General features: G+C 54.2%; 8 protein-coding genes across 8 annotated transcripts; 4 read left to right on the top strand and 4 right to left on the bottom strand.

Moving 5' to 3' along the window:
- Positions 1–274: 274 nt before the first annotated feature.
- Positions 275–890, top strand: BDW47DRAFT_113382 (uncharacterized protein; the record flags this gene model as incomplete). The annotated part of the gene is made up of 1 exon (XM_024814403.1): positions 275–890. A coding segment is annotated over one exon (362 nt), but the record flags the coding sequence as incomplete, so codon positions are not given.
- A 290-nt stretch (positions 891–1,180) lies between these two features.
- On the top strand, positions 1,181–3,349 carry hsp90 (chaperone Hsp90; the record flags this gene model as incomplete). Its single annotated transcript, XM_024817013.1, has 2 exons — positions 1,181–1,441; positions 1,499–3,349. The coding sequence occupies 2 exons, from the start codon at positions 1,181–1,183 to the stop codon at positions 3,347–3,349; spliced, it is 2,112 nt and encodes a 703-aa protein (XP_024667825.1).
- Positions 3,350–3,840: 491 nt separating this feature from the next.
- On the bottom strand, positions 3,841–6,697 carry BDW47DRAFT_87006 (uncharacterized protein). Its single transcript, XM_024820084.1, has 2 exons — positions 5,881–6,697; positions 3,841–5,820 (listed from the first exon to the last, which is right to left on the bottom strand). The coding sequence occupies exons 1-2, from the start codon at positions 6,668–6,670 to the stop codon at positions 4,370–4,372; spliced, it is 2,241 nt and encodes a 746-aa protein (XP_024667824.1). The 5' UTR covers positions 6,671–6,697; the 3' UTR covers positions 3,841–4,369.
- An 821-nt stretch (positions 6,698–7,518) lies between these two features.
- BDW47DRAFT_86999 (phosphate-sensing transcription factor PHO4) lies at positions 7,519–10,018 on the top strand. Its single transcript, XM_024820083.1, has 3 exons — positions 7,519–8,188; positions 8,285–9,344; positions 9,420–10,018. The coding sequence occupies exons 1-3, from the start codon at positions 7,625–7,627 to the stop codon at positions 9,935–9,937; spliced, it is 2,142 nt and encodes a 713-aa protein (XP_024667823.1). The 5' UTR covers positions 7,519–7,624; the 3' UTR covers positions 9,938–10,018.
- A 359-nt stretch (positions 10,019–10,377) lies between these two features.
- BDW47DRAFT_113378 (putative DNA directed RNA polymerase III subunit Rpc82) lies at positions 10,378–12,848 on the bottom strand. The gene is made up of 4 exons (XM_024814402.1): positions 12,634–12,848; positions 12,500–12,556; positions 11,647–12,447; positions 10,378–11,583 (listed from the first exon to the last, which is right to left on the bottom strand). The coding sequence occupies exons 1-4, from the start codon at positions 12,643–12,645 to the stop codon at positions 10,561–10,563; spliced, it is 1,893 nt and encodes a 630-aa protein (XP_024667822.1). The 5' UTR covers positions 12,646–12,848; the 3' UTR covers positions 10,378–10,560.
- A 246-nt stretch (positions 12,849–13,094) lies between these two features.
- Positions 13,095–15,094, top strand: BDW47DRAFT_113376 (ubiquinol--cytochrome-c reductase subunit 2). The gene is made up of 4 exons (XM_024814401.1): positions 13,095–13,474; positions 13,556–13,730; positions 13,790–14,649; positions 14,712–15,094. The coding sequence occupies exons 1-4, from the start codon at positions 13,220–13,222 to the stop codon at positions 14,805–14,807; spliced, it is 1,386 nt and encodes a 461-aa protein (XP_024667821.1). The 5' UTR covers positions 13,095–13,219; the 3' UTR covers positions 14,808–15,094.
- BDW47DRAFT_113375 (uncharacterized protein) lies at positions 15,009–15,725 on the bottom strand. The gene has a single exon (XM_024814400.1). It carries the CDS (start codon positions 15,662–15,664, stop codon positions 15,494–15,496), a length of 171 nt encoding a protein of 56 aa, XP_024667820.1. The 5' UTR covers positions 15,665–15,725; the 3' UTR covers positions 15,009–15,493.
- Positions 15,726–16,111: 386 nt separating this feature from the next.
- BDW47DRAFT_113373 (putative mitochondrial DNA replication protein (Yhm2)) lies at positions 16,112–18,041 on the bottom strand. The gene is made up of 6 exons (XM_024814399.1): positions 17,667–18,041; positions 17,490–17,514; positions 17,410–17,428; positions 17,257–17,353; positions 16,522–17,194; positions 16,112–16,430 (listed from the first exon to the last, which is right to left on the bottom strand). Exons 1-6 carry the CDS (start codon positions 17,743–17,745, stop codon positions 16,376–16,378), a joined length of 948 nt encoding a protein of 315 aa, XP_024667819.1. The 5' UTR covers positions 17,746–18,041; the 3' UTR covers positions 16,112–16,375.
- Between the last annotated feature and the right edge of the window lie 951 nt (positions 18,042–18,992).

Genomic DNA, 18,992 nt, shown 5'->3' with positions numbered 1-18,992 from the left:
TTTTTTTTTATTATTATTATTATTTTTTCTGTTTTATTTTCTCTGCAGTTTTGGTCCGTGCCTGATTCTTCTCTCTTCTATTATTTTCCGATTTTTTCCTGTTGTTTTGAGATGGATCTCCCAGTGTTGTCACAAGTGACTTCTTTGGTGCTTGTAGCATAGCGAGTTGATGATTATTCTATGATGATATTACTACCTCTCTGAATTCTATCTGAATGGTTGCCCGAGAGATGGAGAACAAGACGTGGAGAACGTTCTAGATGGGGGGCCTGAGGCATGCACCGATCCAAGCTTTTCGCCTCAGGTCTACTCGTCATCGCTCTGTTCCCACTTCGTTTTCTGAACATTCCCTGTAATTACGAGAATCAAATCAATCGAATCCAAAAAGTCCAAGAAAGAAGAAAGTGGAAAGGAGTGGAGACCAGCCCAGGCAGGGAATGGAAGACAGTGGAAAGTGGAAAGCTCGACCCAAACGGAGCAGAGCAGCGTAGAAGTTGCTGGATCGTCGTAGAAGAAAATTCCATGAACAACTTTCTTTCTTTTTCTCCCCCTCCTTCCCCCACCGATCTCTTTTTCTTCCTTCACTTCTTCACTTCCCTCTCTCCATCTCCATCCATCTCTCTCTCTGCTGTTTAAGCAGATCTCTCATTCCATTCTCAATTCCCTTCTTACTCTCTTCCTCTTGAACCTTACACTTTTCTAGATCCTTGTAAGTTAGCTCGTGGTCGCTTTTTCCCCTCATTCTCCACCGCCTTTTTGGTTGGAGCTATCTTTTTCTTTCTTTGTCTGGGTATCCAGGGGAAGGATGAGAAACAGGACCGAGAAGAAGAAAGAAAGAATAAAGAAAGAATTGTGAAGCAGGAGAAGAAAGAAAAGGAAAAGGAAAAAAAAAAGAAAGACCATCCAATTCAACACCGCCTGGAGCTGAGCTGGTGAATCCTTCTGGTTGCAGCCTGGCGGGTGAGGCTCGTTGGGTGATCTTCACGGAGCCCTTTCGCCCCTCATCTTTTTTTTTTCTTTCCTCCTTCCTTCTTCGCTCAGTCTCTCTTCTTTTTTTCTTTCGATTCCTAACTGTTTCTCGTCTTTCTTCCTCGCTTCCCCGTTCCTTTTACTCTCGCTTTCAAACCAATCATAAATTTTCAATCAGGTGCTAACAATCCTAGAATTCCTCTAATTCATCATGTCGGCCGAAACCTTCGAGTTCCAGGCTGAGATCTCTCAGCTCCTCTCGCTGATCATCAACACCGTCTACTCTAACAAGGAGATCTTCCTGCGAGAGCTCATCTCCAACGCCTCCGATGCCCTTGATAAGATCCGCTATGAGTCGCTCTCCGACCCCTCCAAGCTCGACTCGGGCAAGGACCTCCGCATCGACATCGTCCCCAACAAGGAGGGCAAGACCCTCACCATCCGTGATACCGGTATCGGTATGACCAAGGCTGTATGTTCCCCCTTCTCCCTGTTTTGACACCGTGTTCAAGACGCTGACTGGTCTTAGGATCTCATCAACAACCTGGGTACGATCGCTCGCTCCGGCACCAAGCAGTTCATGGAGGCCCTCTCCGCCGGTGCCGATATCTCCATGATCGGTCAGTTCGGTGTCGGTTTCTACTCCGCCTACCTGGTCGCCGACCGCGTCACCGTCATCTCCAAGCACAACGATGATGAGCAGTACATCTGGGAGTCCGCCGCCGGTGGCACTTTCACCCTCACCCAGGACACCGAGGGTGAGCAGATCGGTCGCGGTACCAAGATCATCCTCCACCTCAAGGAGGAGCAGACCGACTACCTGAACGAGAGCCGCATCAAGGAGGTCGTCCGCAAGCACTCTGAGTTCATCTCCTACCCCATCTACCTCCACGTCCTGAAGGAGACCGAGACCGAGGTCCCCGACGAGGAGGCCAAGGAGGAGGAGTCCAAGGAGGAGGACGAGGAGAAGAAGGCCAAGATCGAGGAGGTCGACGAGGACGAGGAGAAGAAGGAGAAGAAGACCAAGACCGTCAAGGAGAGCAAGATCGAGGAGGAGGAGCTGAACAAGACCAAGCCCATCTGGACTCGCAACCCCGCCGACATCACCCAGGAGGAGTACGCCTCCTTCTACAAGTCGCTCTCCAACGACTGGGAGGACCACCTGGCCGTCAAGCACTTTTCCGTCGAGGGTCAGCTCGAGTTCCGCGCCATCCTCTACGTCCCCAAGCGTGCCCCCTTCGACCTCTTCGAGTCCAAGAAGACCAAGAACAACATCAAGCTCTACGTCCGCCGCGTCTTCATCACCGACGACGCCACCGACCTCATCCCCGAGTGGCTCGGCTTCGTCAAGGGTGTCGTCGACTCGGAGGACCTGCCCCTCAACCTGTCTCGTGAGACCCTGCAGCAGAACAAGATCATGAAGGTCATCCGCAAGAACATCGTCAAGAAGACCCTCGAGCTCTTCACCGAGATCGCCGAGGACCGCGAGCAGTTCGACAAGTTCTACAGCGCCTTCGGCAAGAACATCAAGCTCGGTGTGCACGAGGACGCCCAGAACCGCCAGACCCTGGCCAAGCTGCTGCGCTACCACTCCACCAAGTCCGGCGACGAGATGACCTCCCTCGCCGACTACGTCACCCGCATGCCCGAGCACCAGAAGCAGATGTACTACATCACCGGCGAGTCCCTCAAGGCCGTCGCCCGCTCCCCCTTCCTCGACAGCCTCAAGCAGAAGAACTTCGAGGTCCTCTTCCTCGTCGACCCCATCGACGAGTACGCCTTCACCCAGCTCAAGGAGTTCGACGGCAAGAAGCTCGTCGACATCACCAAGGACTTCGAGCTCGAGGAGAGCGAGGAGGAGAAGGCCGAGCGCGAGAAGGAGGAGAAGGAGTTCGAGGGCCTGGCCAAGAGCCTCAAGAACATCCTCGGCGACAAGGTCGAGAAGGTCGTCGTCTCCCACAAGCTCGTCGGCGCTCCCTGCGCCATCCGTACCGGTCAGTTCGGCTGGTCCGCCAACATGGAGCGCATCATGAAGGCCCAGGCCCTGCGTGACACCTCCATGAGCTCCTACATGTCCTCCAAGAAGACCTTTGAGATCTCCCCCAAGTCCCCCATCATCAAGGAGCTCCGCAAGAAGGTCGAGGCCGACGGCGAGGGTGACCGCACCGTCAAGTCCATCACCCAGCTGCTGTTCGAGACCTCGCTGCTCGTCTCCGGCTTCACCATCGAGGAGCCCGCCAGCTTCGCCGAGCGCATCCACAAGCTCGTGTCGCTGGGTCTCAACGTCGACGAGGAAGCCGAGACTAGCGAGGAGAAGGCCGCCGAGGAGGCTGCTCCCGCTGCCGCCGCCGGCGAGTCCTCCATGGAGGAGGTTGACTAGATCCTTTAATTGATCCTTTTTAATTGTCTTTTGATGTTGCATCCGGAATGGGAAACGAACTGTCACTACTTTTGACGACCGTCCCCCCTCCCCCCCGCTCCCGCGATCCATCGTCTCCCGGGTGATCTGTTCGCCGGGATGATCCTTTGCGTATCCTTACGGGGAACGGGGCGGGACACGGTTTGCTACGTGATCATGTCACTTTTCGGCGTTTTGAGCGTTTTTTATCTTTTACTACTTCACTACCAAATCTTTTACGTCTGACGATTGTTCCGAGGTGCCACGTCCATCTTGTCCCCACGCCGGGGTGATGGATAGGATTCGTCGCATACCATGGATAATCTCAAGAATGAAAAGCTTGATCTGTTCAATTGCTGTTATTGCTCCGTAATTAGCATTCTAATCGGTAAAAGTAGTACCCCGTCCTCGACCCCGTATGTGGACTGTCTACCCAGGACAATTCAATCAATTCCTTGATAAGAACGCATACCCATTACCCCAACTGTAGTTCAATCTAGTCCAATTCAGTTAATCCACCTGCAGAAGTCAAAAGTCAGGTCAAACCAAGTATCTAGTGTAGATAGATAGACAGATAGATAGATATCCTCAATTAATGATATAGACGCCAGGCCCGTTCTCCCCACATGACTAACTTCCAATTGACCAGACAAAAAAAGTAAAACGAGATAGTAAGTAAAAAAGAAAGAAAAACTCCAAAACTGACTGCCCTTTGCAAATGTGAACTCCTATCCTGTTTGTTCCTCCTGCATTGCCTGTTCGTTTCGTTTCGTTTCGTTTGAGTTTGTTTCGTGATTGTGTTTCTTCACTTTGGCTTCACCTTGTATGGTGGAGGGAAAGGAAGACAAGATTAGGTGGTGTTAAGAGATTGTGTATAGAGAGACTGTGTGTGTGAGAGTGAGTAAGTGAGAGGTGATGCCGCCACCATTCGGCGACAGCTCCATGGTAATAGTTGAAGCTCATAGTAATAGTAATAGTAAGCCCATACTGATAGTAAGCCCACTAATAATCGAATCGCCATTCAGACAGAGTCCTCGACGGCAACCCCCAAGTCTGAGCCAGCCAAACAGCCAGCCCGCCCACGACGCCGAAACTACCCACGATCTGGACGATAGTCCACCCCCGGCGTTTGAGGTCTTCCGACCAGCGGATCAGGCCCAGCGGGTCGTGGGGACTGACCGGGCCGACGTGGTACTCTGTTTTAGGTCTGCTGTGTCTCCGCGCGAGGAGACTGCGACGCCCGGCTGATGGCGTCGTCTTCTCCGCGGGGCTTGGGCGGTCTAGATCGCTGTAGCCTGGGGTCTGTGTGATCGGGACTAGCGAGCCGTCGACGACACACTCGCCGAGTCGTTCTGTGAGCCAGACGGCTCGGTCGCCGCGTGCGAGGGCTGCGTAGCGTTCTCGCTCGTTCTGTAGGCTGCGCTGCAGGTCGCAGGCCCATTTGGCTAGCCGTGCTTGAGCTAGTCGGTCTTCCTGGTGGGTGTAGTCGGTTATGCGGGAGATTGCGTAACTTGGAGGGGGGTTGTAGGTGGAGACGGGGCGACCGGCTTGTGCCAGGGCACCAGCACCACCACCACCACCACCAGGCGGCCATCGAAGGGGACGCTCTCGCTGTCGCTGTGCGAGCTTCTTCGCTGCCGAGTGACGGATCCAAGCTACATTGTCGGCGTCGAAGATCTGCTGGACCAGAACGTCGAGCTCGGAAGTCGCCAGCGGCTGGACGTAGTCTGGGCTCATCAACGTGCTGGCGTCCATGACCTCGTCGTCGCTGCTTTTGGCGGATGATACGGCAAAGGGCACCCGGGTCTCGAGCCCGTCCGCCCCTTCGGGGGAGCCGTCCCCGAAGACGAAGGGCTGGATGGCAGCTGTCTGGGTTTGGCTGTCAAAGGCCGCTTTGAGGGCAGACAACTGGTCGGCGGTGAGGAGGTCTGATTTTGAGATGACCGGAATGACATTGGTCCACTCGCAGAGCTTTCGAATGCACTCGACATCCGTGGGGAGGGTGTTCTCGGCCAGGAGGTAGACCACCGCGTCCACCTGCAGCCCGCCGTTCCCGGCCAGCATGTTCTGAAAATCGTGGTTGGAGAGATGCATGGAGGAGCTCGCTCGGTAGAGTTGCTGCTGCATGTATTGGATGATGGCGTCGGTTTGGCCCGCTCGGCTGAGGGTACTGGCCGGCGTATCGACGAAGCAGATATTGCGTTCGAGGATGACATCTCCCGTGCTCCTACGCCTTCGCAAGACCCGGGAGTCCTCCAGATCGGACCACCAGGGTGGATACGGCTTGGTGCTGGCGTAGACCTCCGCTATCCCTGTCGTGGGGGTACCGGATCGGGACGATGAGGGAGAGCGATGGGACACCGTTGGCGAGAGCTCCGAGAGCAGAGGATCGACATGAACTATATCCTCGCAGGTTTGGACGATCGATCTAATGAGGGAGGTTTTCCCAGACCCTTGGTTTACACCCGTCAAAACCTAAACGTGAACGCGGACGGAGTGCACCGACAACTCACCGGAAACGCCAGCAAAGAGTAGCTTCAAGCGACCCAGAGACTTCCCACGATCTGTGAAAGGTCGACGACTGGGCATTGTGATACTGGGCATGATCAGTTGGGAGACATGGTCGGGCCCTAGCTTGGGGGACGGCCGCGAGTCACGGTCGTCATCCTCCCCCGAAGGCAGGGCTTGGATGCTCAGATCGTCCGTAATGGAGATATCATCGAGATGTCGCATGGAATGGTTGGAAGTGGAGGCAGGGCTACTGGGAAGAGACGGCTGGGAGTCGGGGATGCTCAGGTTGGAGGGAGTCGACGGTCTGGGGGATGTGGGATTGGAGGTCAAAAGGTTCGGATCGGACGGGAGAGGATGGAAGAGATCGGAGGGTCGGAGGGTAGATCTGCGACGAGGCATGACCCCGGGGTCTGAAAGATTCGACGGTTCCTCCCCTTCACTCTCTCTCGACTCTTTCGATCGGTCGTCGTCTTGGACGGGTGACCCCAATGGGCTCGAACTGACGGGGATGCTGGTATCCTCCAGGCTCCGTACACCATACATGTAATCAGGGGAGACATTCAACTCATTCAGGTCGGCATTATTATTATTCTCATCATATTCAACAGTATTGTCATCATCATCATTATCTGGACTAAAGGGAGAGGCGAGATCCCCATCTTGGGAGCCATTCCGAGCTAAGAAGAAGGTTGCGGGGGTCATAGAATGAGGATCCGATCGGGGTGGAGGTTGATCGAGGGAAGACTTTCGGGAACGGGGGAGAATCACATCGGGGACGGGAGGTCTCATCATGTATGAGAGAGATAGGTAGGAGAGAATCAACAAACAGGATGAGAGTTGAAGAGGGGTGTGAAAGTATGGAGTGTGAAGTATGAAGGAGATGATCGGATGGATGTCATGATCGCGACACGTGACCAGCACCCCGCATGATTATGTCATCTGATGATAGCTGACTCAGCAGTCTCAATCCCATCACATGATCCGCCCTCTTTCTCTGGTTTTCTTCTCTATCTTCATCTTCGCCTTCACCTCCCTTCATCCCATCCTATCCTCCCTTTTCTCTCTCTCCGTTTCCTTTACTTTTTCGTGGATCTTTGGGACGAATCATGCTCTGACCGATCTATGTGGGGCTCATTTTCCTCCAGGATTTAAGTTGCGATTCCCCTCAAACCTACCGAATCGAGTCGACCAGGACGATCCCCACTACTAAGCACAGGAACCGACCCAAGGTTCTACTTCCCTATTCTTCCCGTCCAATCTGCTCGCTTCTTTCCGATCTTCCTTTCCTCCATCTCTCTTCTCTCTCCTCTCTTTCCTTCTCGCTTCTCGCGTCTCGCGTTCTTATTCTTGTGGCCCGCGGAGATCGGTTCCCAATTGGACTTGCTCCGACACAATCTTCAAACCACCCCCACTTTTTCACCACTATAATGACGTCTGTTAATCCCCTCCGCTGAGGTGCCTCTCGCTCGGCTTCTTTCCTCTCGGCATATCGCTTCTTTTTCTTAACCTTCCCTACTCTTTCTTACTGGCTTTCGCCTCGAAGATCATGGTCATCCTGGCTTTTGACGTCCACTTCTAGTCGCCATATCTTCATAATTTTTCAATTTCGATTTTTTCTTTTAATACGTTTTTTTTTTTTTTTGCCTCATCTTTGAACATAGCCCAAAAGGGACACGGAAAAGAAACGTGAAAATCTCTTTTTCCTTTCTCAAAACTTCGGCCTTTCGAATCAAGCCCTCAATCGTCATGGACCAGGAACAACAGGGTCTGTCCTTGCAGGACATATCTGGTCCCGGCGACGATGACTTTTCCAACTTCTTCGCCTATGGTGGCCCCTTTGCCGATTTAGACTCGCACGGGTCAAGTGACCAGCAACCTCCTCCCCGTTCGCTGTCCGTCTCCATGCCCGCTTCCACCGCACCTCCTACCCAGGATCAGTGGCTTCAAATGGACACCACCGCCTTCGATTCCGTCATGGGCGATCTCCCCGTCGACCTCGCTCCCCATGCCCACCAGTCACCGTCCAATGGGCCCGCCCCGGCGTCGTACGCCCACGCCCCCATCGCCCCGGCCTTCTACTCCCAGAAGCCTTCGCTTCCCCAGGTCTTTCACCAGCAATTGACACCCGACGTCCAACCCCAGCTACATCCTTCCTCGCAGCTCTCCTCGCAACCCTACATTCCCCTGGGCCAGACCGTTATTCCCCCGACTCCGAACTCCATCGAGCTCCAGGGTAACGCGGCCACGTACCCGCGGCGCATCGATGACAACCATGACCTGTACGATCAATATTCCCGCGTCGATGAACAAGTGAGTGTGGAGCCCATTGTACAATCTAACTCCCCCTCCTCTTCCACGGGGTCACCGCGTGCATGCATGGCTAATGCACCTACCCGCCCCTCACAGGTTCTCTACACCCCCCTTGTGTCCCCCGCCATGACCCCCTTGGAAGCACAGCTTCGCCTCCCCGAATACACCGTGCCCGGCGAGTACTTCACGCCGCTCACCTCCCCGGCTCTGGAAGCCCAGAACGCCAATTCTTCCAACCCTTACCCCTTCAACCCGGGACCCGTCTCTGAGATGGGCTTCGTGCCGTCGCCCGCCGACAACTCATTGCCCGGCTCCTCTACCCCGTCGTCCCCCGCCATCGTCCGCCACAACCACCGCCACCGGCCCTCGACGACCACCAACAAGGGCTTCTCGACCCGAGCCAAGAAACAGCAATCTCCGTCGGTGCGCCCGCGGACGCGGAAGACGTCTCTGCTCAATATCAACCCCGATGAGATCTTGAATGGCCTTAGTCAAGACCCCTCGAAGTCCCGCCCGGTGGGCACGAGTAGCCTTCGGTACGGGAGCACCGAGAGCTCCGGTCAGGATTCGGTCTCCCCAGAATCACTTTCTGAACCCTTGATGCCGCCGCCCGCACTGCCCCCGGCGCGAAGGTCCCCCGCAATCGCCCCACAGATGAGCCAGTCCCAAAACAACGAGCCGGCGACCCCGGCTATGTTGATGCGCCTTCAACGACAGCAGCAGCAACAGCAGCAGCAGCAGCAGCAGAGCCCGGCGACCAATATCCCGGCGCCGTCTGTGTCGTCGGCTTCCTATGACGACATCATGGAAGACATCACCCTTCCCGAGGCGGCCAATCCCACCTCCTATCTGGCGCGACCTGAAGTCCCCCGTATCGACACTGCCGTGCGAACCACTGTCCCGTCCCCGGCCTCGGGGGTCAAGATTACGCCAAACCTGGAGCCCAACTCCGCCCCCGACCGACCCCCGGGTTCAGTAGCGCTCAGTCCGCGATCCATCGCCATGCCGTCCCCCAGCGGTCCGGTCGGCAAGAAGTCAGACACTCCCAAATTGGGACCCATGGCCCGGAAACGTCAGAGCCTGAGCTCGTCGCAACCAAGCCCCAATCTGCGTCCCAAAATCAGCCCCAGCATCAAACCCATGGTGCGTGGTGATGGTGAGTGTCTACCTGTTTTCTACTTTCTTTTTTTTCCCCCCTCGTACTTGGGTTAACGTGATGGTGCCTATCTAGGAGTGTCGAGTGAGTCCTCGGCTTTATATTTAGCCTCCAAATCCAATTACCAGCATATTCTGGACGGCACGCTCCTTCCCGGCGTCTCTTACCCGGAAACCCTCGCCGAAAATTTGAGCTCCAAACGGACGAATCACAAGCTCGCGGAGCAGGGCCGACGAAATCGTATCAATACGGCGCTCAAGGAGATTGAAACCTTGATTCCATCTGCCTTTGTTCAAATGAAAAATGCCAAGGAAGCCGCAGCCTGCAACGTCAAAGTCAGCGAGAAGGAGAAGGAGAAGAATGCCAACGCGCAGATCAGCAAGGCCAGCACGGTGGAGATGGCCATCGACTACATCAAGGCTTTGCAACAGGAGCTCGGTGAAACCAAAGGGAAACTCGTCGCTGCGGAGTCTCGTCTAAGTGAAAGCACGGGAAACGTCCAGTCCCACAAGGAGGGTGTCACCACCCCAGAAAGCGGGCAAGCAAAGAGCAGCACCGAGGCCGAAGACGCCAATGCTAGTCCGAGCGTCTAGGAGACCGAGTCAAAGCATCGGCCGGTCTATCTAGATACTCATCTCTTTTCTGTCTTTTTTGCTTTTTCTTCGTGCCGCGTTCAGGGCACGCATAATCTCTTCTCCAGGATAGCCCATCAGGCGACATGTTCTGGTAGATATGTTCCAAAATAATGGAGTACAATGGGATCGGGATATGGGATATTATGGCATGGATTACACCGGGATTGGAGGTTTACTGAGACTTGCTGGGTCAAGCAAGGTTTGCAAGGTGGTCTTGTCTGCGTAAGGCGGAATTTGTTTATGGGTTTCACATACTGGGCGGGTGTATGGCGTTGCAGGTCTAAACCATTCACTATTTCTTTCATATATTTTTCTACCTCATTCCACCTTTGTTCATTATTTCACTGGTACTTCTACATTAGACTTGATACAGTCGTCAATACAGCCCTCATGAGGCTCTTGATTTTGCTATATGTCCTTTGTCCAAAAATCTTATGCAAGCAGCGTAGTATTCCAGCTGAAAAATGGCTAAATATTCCAAATCGCATATGCTTTTATTTATGCAAGACATCAAATACCAGAGAAGAGGGACTTGTCCTTCCCCCTCCCCCAAACCCAAGAACCAGCCTTTTTTTTTTGATTCAATAATCCCTCATTACAGCAACCATCTCATCCAAACGGCTGATTTCGCCCACCAACAGCGCCTCCTTCGCTCTCCACTGCTCTAGAAGAGTCAACTCCGCCTCGGAGAGATACCGCTCCTCGTTGCCCTTGACGTCACTCCGTTCGGTCTTCTCGAGGAACTCTTTTAAGCGGGCGCGCTCGAAGCGCAGCCGTTGCAGACACCGGGACATCGTCTTGTACGTATCTTCCAGTACGCTGCTGCGGACACGGTCGGGGTCGTAGAACCAGAGGTAGATGGTGCGGGAGGGCTGGCGCTGTGCGTCGCGGGGCACTTCCTGGAGGTCGACGAAGCCGCCGGATTGCATGTTGGCGAGAACCTGGCGGAGGTCTTTGAACGGGAGGAGACTGATCTCCTGTAACCGCTTCTCGTCGAGTTTCCCCTTGGCGTGCAGGACGCGGATGAGGCGCAGAGCGACGTCGCCGTAGCGCGCTTCGATCATGCGCTCGAGCTCGAGGTGTCGGAGCTTGCGGGCTAGGTGGCGGAACTCGACTGTCCAGCTGGGGAGGCCGCCGATGGTGCGCTTGGAGGTGAGGTTGTGGGGCGGTTGCGCGAGGAGGCTTAGGTGCTGGTCGACTTCGTAGGTGCGGTTGCCCTTGGAGGCTAGGGTGTTGGCGGCTGCGTGGTCGGTGGTGCCGTTCATGTGGTCGTCGTCGTCGTCTAGGGGGCGCTTGCCGCGTCGGAGGCCGGGTTGGGATGCGTCCATGGGGCCGATACTTGCCGCGAGATCTAGGTCGGGATCGACGTCGTCGGCCACTGCGCTCAGGGCGATGGGGGCGGAGTATTGTTCGCCTTCTTCGCCCTCGCGGGGGATTTCGACGCCGTCTCGGCATTTGGAGGTTTGGTATTCGATGCGTCGGAGGAGGCAGTCGTAGACTTGGACCGTGGCTGACGACGAGTCGCGTTCGGCCAGGTCTAGGAAACGACGGTTTCGGAGGGCGACGTCTAGCTTGTCGTAGTTCACTTGGACTATCAGTGTAGACTAGATGATGTCTGTCAGATTTGCGTGGATTAGGGTTGGATTCAATCGAAGGGGAAGTCTCACCTCCATGGGAATTTCGTCGTCTAGTTCGTCGTCTGACCATTCATCGTCATGTTCGTCCTCCTCGTCAACGGCAGCATAGTCACTCCGTGCCTTCTTGGTAGGGCCATCGCCATTTTTGACATCGTGCCGTCGCTTGACACCTCGGGGCACACCATTAAACACCAGTCCACGGGTGAGGTCGCCGTCCATGCGTTCCTTGAGCATTGTAAGGGTGGCTTCGACGACTGCCTCGTCTAGTTTTTTGCCCTTGAGTTGTTTGATGTCCGGCCGCGCTTTGATGACCCGTTCGGCGTCCAGAACGTTGTCGGCGTAGCTCTGGAAATGGGATTCCCGGACACGGATGATATACCCGTGGGCCGCTAGAGCCTTCAATGTCGGATGAAGACGGGGTGCATGCGCAGTATCTTGGCCATTGTGCCCATTCGGCTGCCCTTCCGTTTCTTGTTCCTCCTCGGCTCCGTCTATATCGGCGGGGGCGGGTTGCAATTCGGGAAGGTCCTCGAGGTTGCCCACTTGGACGTGACCTAGGTACAGTATGGCTGACATGACGGTAGCAGCATACTTCCCCAGTCTGTCTTCGACCAACTCGAGGATCTTCCCGGTTCGAACGAGGTAGTAGGCAGCTTGCAGGTTGGGCGTGTAGTATGTGACCCCGTCGTCATAAGAGGTGTAGTGGTAGACGAGGTGCTGTTGAATCATCGCTGCGATGCCATGGCGCAGCTGGGGGTAGGAGAGGTGGGAGTAGAATTTGAGGCGGGGCAAGGAAAGTCGATCATAGCGAACGAGGGTTGAGAAGATGCGCTGAAGCGGATCGTCAGTCTTGAATTGTTAAAACCGGGCCTCCGAAGCATACCGCGAATAGTTCCCCGAAATTATCTTCGACAAGGAGCGCGCATAGCTCCGCACTATACTACAGTCCTCGTGGTCAGCGCCTGAACCAGGACCATAGGTACATAACAAGATCTGGATAGATATGAATTCGCATACTTGAGAAGACATGTTTCGCGTCTTCCAACGACTCTAAAATAATTGCAATCCTCTATGGAAGGAGAACGGTCATCGGAAGAGGGACATTGGCGGGTTTTTCTTTCGGGTTATAGTCTCGGGGGAAGAAAAGACGAACGAAGGCCGGGATCGGTCATACACCAGCGACCAAGGATATAATACAGACAAGAAAGGAAAGAGAAAAGAAAAGAGACAAGAGAGAAACGCAGGACTATGAAGCTATACCATACTTCCTCGTACGGTGATCTTTTTTTCTTATCGCATGCGCGCCCACCGCTCACGTGCGCATCACCTGACTTTTTTCTAATAAATCACATGACCCGGAGGCTCAGGATAAGCCGGTTCCGCCCGCACTCGCCATTCCAGCCAATCAGGAGGGGAGTAATCAAAAGGTGCCCGGGATCTTGAAGCTTTTCAGACGTTCATCATTTCCAACCAGGAGCCTTCAATACTCTGCTCTCCCACCACCCTCCGTCCTCCCCCCCCACCAACAATTGCTGTTGAGCCCTTTCGGCTTTTCACGGTCCCTCCCTCTCATTTTTTATTTACATATTCCGCACATGCGATAATGCTGTCGCGGTCGACTATCAGCCGAAATGCGCCCCGTGCGCTCCAGAAGCAGTGCTCTGCGGTCAATGGCCGCGGTATGGCCTCTGCTGCCACTCCTGGCCTCCAGTACGACGTCTCCGAGTCGGCTGGCGTGAAGATTGCCAACAGAGAGATCGCGGGCCCGACGGGTACCCTCGCGTTGGTCGCTAAGGCCGGCCCCCGTTACCAGCCTTTCCCGGGCTTCAGCGACGCCCTCGAGCAGTTTGCTTTCAAGGTCAGTTTTTGATCCAATTCTTCCCTTCGACAATCATTCGACAGTCAAGATGGTTCTAACGACGTCTCCACTCAATCACAGACTACCCTCAAACGTTCGGCTCTGCGGATCACTCGGGAGGTTGAACTTCTCGGCGGTGAAATTGCCTCGTCACACTCGCGCGAAAACGTTGTTCTGAAGGCCAAGTTCCTGGAGCGTGACCTTCCTTACTTTGCGGAACTGCTGGCTGAGGTTGCCTCTCAGTCCAAGTTCGCCGGTGAGTCTATCTAAACGGGCGGCAAGACGACAAGACACTGACCTGGATGCCTTTGCCAGCCCACGAACTGAACGAGGTCGTTATCAAGCTTCTCAAATACAAGCAGCAGGCCCTTTCTGCCAACCCTGAGAGCCTGGCTGTCGACGCCGCCCACGCCGTGGCCTTCCACCGCGGTCTGGGTGAGGCCATCACCCCCTCCACCTCCGTCCCCTTCGAGAAGTACCTCTCTGCTGAGGCCCTCGCGGAGTTCGCCCAGCAGGCCTACGCCAAGCCCAACATCGCCCTGGTCGGCAGCGGTCCTAAGAACGCCGATCTGTCCAAGTGGGTCGGCGAGTTCTTCAAGGATCTCCCCAGCGCCGGCAGCTCCAGCCAGTTCAAGCTCCAACCGAACACGGCCTCCAAGTACCACGGTGGTGAGCAGCGTATCGCCTCCAAGACCGGCAACGCCGTCGTGATCGCCTTCCCTGGCTCCAGCGCCTTCGGCGGCTCGAGCTACAAGCCCGAGGCTTCCGTCCTCGCTACCCTGCTCGGCGGAGAGTCCACCATCAAGTGGTCCCCTGGCTTCTCTCTCCTCTCCAAGACCGCCCAGGGCTTCTCGCAGCTCCGTGCCGGCGCCAAGAACCACGCCTACTCCGACGCTGGTCTCTTCACCATCACCCTGTCCGGCAAGGCCGACCAGGTCGCCACCGCCAGCAAGACCGCCGTCGACACCCTCAAGAAGATCGCCGCCGGTGAGATCGCCGGCGAGGACATCAAGAAGGCCACCGCCGCGGCCAAGTTCCAGGCCCTGGAGTCCGCCCAGAGCCTCGGCACCGGCCTCGAGGCCACCGGCTCCGCTCTCGTCAGCGGCGGCAAGCCTTACCAGATTGGCGAGGTTGCCCAGAGCATCGACAGCGTCACCGAGGCGCAGGTCAAGGATGTACGTTCAACTTCAACCACACGAAATGTTTTTTTAATGGATGATATGCTAACCCAATCCAGGCCGCCAAGTCCCTCCTCTCCAGCAAGGCCTCCGTCGCCGCCGTCGGAGATCTCTTCCAGCTTCCCTACGGCTCGGATCTCGGTCTGACCGTCTAAACTTGTATACACTAGATACTAGATTGACTTGGGGAAAAGCGCGACTTGGGAGTTGATAGCCCCAGGATTGGCTGATATATCTCTTTTTTCTGCGATGTGGTTGTAGCTGTTGACTGTAATACAATTGTATCTTAAATGTTTTCCCTTTCTTATTGTACAGCAGTCCCGCCCTTTTGGTATTATCTGTTTTCTTGTTTTGATGGTGATGATGATGATGAATCGAGGTATCATGTCATTTTTGATGTGAATGGGCCTCGTCCATCATCCATCATCCATCATCCATCATCACCCATCCCCAAATTCGTCACACGTCAGTAGTAAAACCAAACCCAAGTCCCTGACTATCCCAGTCAGATACCCCTCATAGCAGTTCAGCAATGCTGCGGTAGTCCCTACCTAGGTTAGTAGTATCGTATCCCCATTCAACTTCAATAGTCCACCAGAATCATTCCCAAGGAACAGAGAAAAAAGGCAGCGTGTCCGACAAGGAGAGGATCAAAAGCTCATCAATCCTCAGCCAATCCTCAATCACCAATCTCAACCAACCCGAAGCAAAGCGACACTCAAAAACCTCAAATCCACCGATCCCATAGGAAAGACCATCCATATCACACCCACCATATCATACTCGGACAGTTTCATGATCTGATCTGATAGATAGAGCAACGACTCACTCGTTCACTCATTCACGTATGGAATCGCAATACATCCACAACCCACATATCCATCCATTTAATCAAATCAGTCAACCAGGTGTGTCGAAACGTCAAGGCTATATAGTATAGTATAGTATAGTAGAGTAGAGTAGAGTAGAGTATAATAAACACGATAGCATCAGACCATGCGGAGAAAACCATCTGTCACCAGCACTGACACTAGTTGTAGATCCAGTAGAGGTAAATAAACCATAGAGCCGAGTCAACTCGAGTCGAGTACTAACTATCATATGACACTGATGTAATAGCGCTAACCAAGTCATACTAAATATCCATCAAAAGCCGCTAAAAGTCTTGAAAGGATAAACACATTGAAGATCCCATCTTAATGTTAAATATTTAATACTAAATATACCGCATATCAACACTGAATACACCGCATATTGCAAAGGATTAAAAGGCCGAAAGCGGATGAAGATCTCTTGGTAGTCCGGTAAAAAAAGGCGAGTTGGCTACGTTGGATGATGTTGCATCCGGGCGAAATCTGCCCGAGTTCCGCGACATCGGACATTTCTTTCTCATCCTTAGGTGGACCGAATTTGGGTCCAATGGCGTTTCCCCGGGTCTTACTTTCTACCTCGGTCCTTGTCTCATGCATAGTTCACAGTACTCCGTACTCGTAGATTTGACTTCTATTGATGCATGCTTGGCTAATCTGATTCCCTACAATTCTGGATCCTGGCTAAATGTATGTACCTCTCTTGGTAACTCCAAGCGCTCGACATCGGAGCCCGAAAGTCCCGTCCCAAAATGATACAATATCAACAATGCTTGAAGAGTCACCGGGTATACTGCATATCGCACCCCGGCTTTTCTTCCGTCTGCATAGCAGAAGGGTGTCTCAAACCTTCTCTAGTGCTTAGCGGTGACTTGATCGCCAGTCAGTTTTTCGACTGCCTCCTTGGCCCTATTCGGTGCAACGGAGACCCACCGGTTAGCCTGAACTGCTCTTCCTCGGTAAAATCACATGGGGATCGGGGGAAGGAAAGGCCACTTACATGTCACCAAGAGCCACCATGCAGACGGTCTGCCAGATACCCAGGCCTATGCGGGGAGTGACACCGCGATAGAGACCCTTGACGCCGTTGCTGTCGTAGATGTACTTGAAGGCCTTGCCGACGGTCAGGTTCTTGGGTCGGTTCGGGTCTTCGGTCTTGCTCTGCATCTCCACACGGATCACCTCGATGGGCTGGTTCCAGGCCGAAAGACCACCACCGAGTCCCGAGGCGAGGACCTTCTCCGCCGCGCCGAGCTTCTCCTTCTCGTCCTTGCCCGTGACGCTACGGATGGCGGACTCGGCCAGACGCGAGAGACCGAAACGGGAGCCCCAGTTCGTAGTCTGGCGGATGGCGACCGCGTTCACGCCGCGGTTGATACCCCGGATTCCCTCCCGGCGGTAGATGTCCATGAAGGTCGCAAAGGTGCTGGGAGGCTTCACCCCCTGGGAGGCCATCTTGTGCTTGGTGATCTCCACCGTCTTCATGCAGGTGCAGAAACCCATGGTCGCATAGGCTTGAGCGACACCACCGGCCATACCTCCGGAGATACCAGCGAGGAAGTCCGGAGCGCCCGCCACCTTGGCATAGTACTCCGCCTCGGACGCGACGAAGAGGAGGACAGCGCCCTTGGTGGAGGCCTCAATCCAGGCCCACGGAATGAGACCTTGGTAGTCTGCGCAAAAATGGAATCAGGCGCCGTACCGGAAGACGGTGCACGGAAGGGTGGTAACTTACAGCCGAGGATCCCGCCACGACCCCATATCCGACCCATAGCGCCGGCGAAGCTGTCACCTCGGTTGGCGGCCATGGTTGTCTTGATCACTTCCAGCGGCTGACAGGGTTAGCTTTGGTATACCCCGGGGGGTGACTTTCACGAGTCAATCATACCTGTCCCAAGGAGGTGACCCTGAATCACGTTAGTATTGGGTAGTTCTTTGTAGGCCACACAAGGCAGACAGGATACTTACTCGAACATGTTGAGACCTGCGCCCACTGTAGTAGAATCATGTTAGAATCATCCATGGCAAGGTTGTTTCTTTCTTTCCCCCTTCTTCTGCTTTGTACGAAGTAGGTAGAAAAGAAAACAGGTGTCTTCTTTTCCTTTTCATCTTTCTCTCATGCGGTGGGGAAAGAGAGGGACATACGCAACAAGTTGCTGAACTTGACCGGCTTCTTCTCGAGCTTGGGGCCATCAGAGGCCGTTGCAGGCGTAGTAGTAGACATCTTTAACCTTGGGGAGTACTGAAAGGGGCCCTGACCAAGGGATGTCGGAGTAAGAGGGGAGGGGAGGGGGGGGGGAAGTTTTCGTCGGTTAAAGGATCACGACAAGGAAGAACAAAGTACGGAGAGAACGGCGACGGGATAACGTCAGCGCGGAGAAAGTCAGAGACGAATCGGGTACCGGTTCTTAGTTGATGGAATTTGAGGGGGAGAAGTGGGTAGTAGAATTAGAATGGAGGAATGGAGACAAGTAAATCGGCGGATGGAAGGAAAGTCGCGGATCAAATAGGGGAGAAGAGGAGGAGGAAATATGGGGAAGGGGCCAAACAAACAGTTTGGAGTATCCAGCTTTGGGCTTGGCTGCCTGGGGCGAAAGAGAGAGAGAGAGTGACGAGTCTAGATGATACACCGATCAGGCTAGCCTCTTTGGTATCTTGCCTGAGGTTCACCGCGCTCACTCCTGCGGTTGATATCCTTACTTCAGAGTTACAGTGAGTGATTGATTCCTACTCAGTGACCCTAATGATTTACAATACTGATGAATCTAATTTGCCCCCATCATATCTGAAATCATTCCAGAATCATGATCATAATCGGATCAGATCCATGATAGACCGATAGCGGTCGGCCATCCTCCGACCCATAGTTGGGGCCCGGAGCAAATCGGACCCTCTCAACAATGCGCGCCGGAAACCCGATCGAGCAACAGTTGAGAGCCTGAGTCCACGCCAGAACAGTTCAAGACCAGGGACAAGTCTCAGGGGTCACCGCCTCCTTCTTCCGGACTAGTGCCAACACATGCAATCGGATTTATCCACGGAGTTGTGCTCCCTTCCCTCCGACCTGATGATCCTAAAGCGGATGCGGTCAACCTCGGGACCGAGGCTGCGCTGTAGCTTCCATACTTCTTTTCTCAGCTCTATACGGGGGGGACTGTTTCTACCCACTTATTTCTATCTATCTAGGTGCTTAGCGTCTGCCTTGGGGCGCAAGCTCAACCCTTTCATCGATTGTTTTTAAGCGATCTGACCGACCTTCGTGCTCTGATCCTGCAATTCCTTGTGATGATGACGACGGTCCCCACAGGGTTGTCTCGACAATTGTCATGATATAGTGGCTGGACAGGACCACAATGGACAACATACTCGGGAATGAGACGGTGGCTTTACTCGACCATCAACGGTAATACCGTCACAGGAAATCCAAAGCTAAGCTGGGTCCGAATCTTGCCCCGTTAGGACACCGTATTT

This window comes from Aspergillus candidus (genome assembly GCF_002847045.1).
Source record: "Aspergillus candidus strain CBS 102.13 unplaced genomic scaffold BDW47scaffold_78, whole genome shotgun sequence".
NCBI lineage: Eukaryota > Fungi > Ascomycota > Eurotiomycetes > Eurotiales > Aspergillaceae > Aspergillus > Aspergillus candidus.
Note: the sequence above shows the minus strand (reverse complement) of the source record. Positions and strands in the feature narration are given on the sequence as shown.

Excerpts from the sequence above, each read along its gene's own strand:
- BDW47DRAFT_87006 (XM_024820084.1), bottom strand. The coding sequence starts at position 6,670 with ATGATGAGACCTCCCGTCCCCGATGTGATTCTCCCCCGTTCCCGAAAG. Across the intron at positions 5,821-5,880 it reads ACTCTTTGCTGGCGTTTCCG|GGTCTGGGAAAACCTCCCTC; the intron begins GTGAGTTGTCGG and ends GTGTAAACCAAG.
- BDW47DRAFT_86999 (XM_024820083.1), top strand. The coding sequence starts at position 7,625 with ATGGACCAGGAACAACAGGGTCTGTCCTTGCAGGACATATCTGGTCCC. Across the intron at positions 8,189-8,284 it reads ATTCCCGCGTCGATGAACAA|GTTCTCTACACCCCCCTTGT; the intron begins GTGAGTGTGGAG and ends CGCCCCTCACAG. Across the intron at positions 9,345-9,419 it reads ACCCATGGTGCGTGGTGATG|GAGTGTCGAGTGAGTCCTCG; the intron begins GTGAGTGTCTAC and ends GTGCCTATCTAG.
- BDW47DRAFT_113378 (XM_024814402.1), bottom strand. Across the intron at positions 12,448-12,499 it reads ATTTCGGGGAACTATTCGCG|CGCATCTTCTCAACCCTCGT; the intron begins GTATGCTTCGGA and ends GATCCGCTTCAG. Across the intron at positions 11,584-11,646 it reads ACGACGAAATTCCCATGGAG|TCTACACTGATAGTCCAAGT; the intron begins GTGAGACTTCCC and ends GACATCATCTAG.
- BDW47DRAFT_113376 (XM_024814401.1), top strand. The coding sequence starts at position 13,220 with ATGCTGTCGCGGTCGACTATCAGCCGAAATGCGCCCCGTGCGCTCCAG. Across the intron at positions 13,475-13,555 it reads TCGAGCAGTTTGCTTTCAAG|ACTACCCTCAAACGTTCGGC; the intron begins GTCAGTTTTTGA and ends ACTCAATCACAG. Across the intron at positions 14,650-14,711 it reads CCGAGGCGCAGGTCAAGGAT|GCCGCCAAGTCCCTCCTCTC; the intron begins GTACGTTCAACT and ends AACCCAATCCAG.
- BDW47DRAFT_113375 (XM_024814400.1), bottom strand. The coding sequence starts at position 15,664 with ATGGTTTTCTCCGCATGGTCTGATGCTATCGTGTTTATTATACTCTAC.
- BDW47DRAFT_113373 (XM_024814399.1), bottom strand. The coding sequence starts at position 17,745 with ATGTCTACTACTACGCCTGCAACGGCCTCTGATGGCCCCAAGCTCGAG. Across the intron at positions 17,515-17,666 it reads CAAGTTCAGCAACTTGTTGC|TGGGCGCAGGTCTCAACATG; the intron begins GTATGTCCCTCT and ends ATTCTACTACAG. Across the intron at positions 17,195-17,256 it reads TCGTGGCGGGATCCTCGGCT|ACTACCAAGGTCTCATTCCG; the intron begins GTAAGTTACCAC and ends ATTTTTGCGCAG.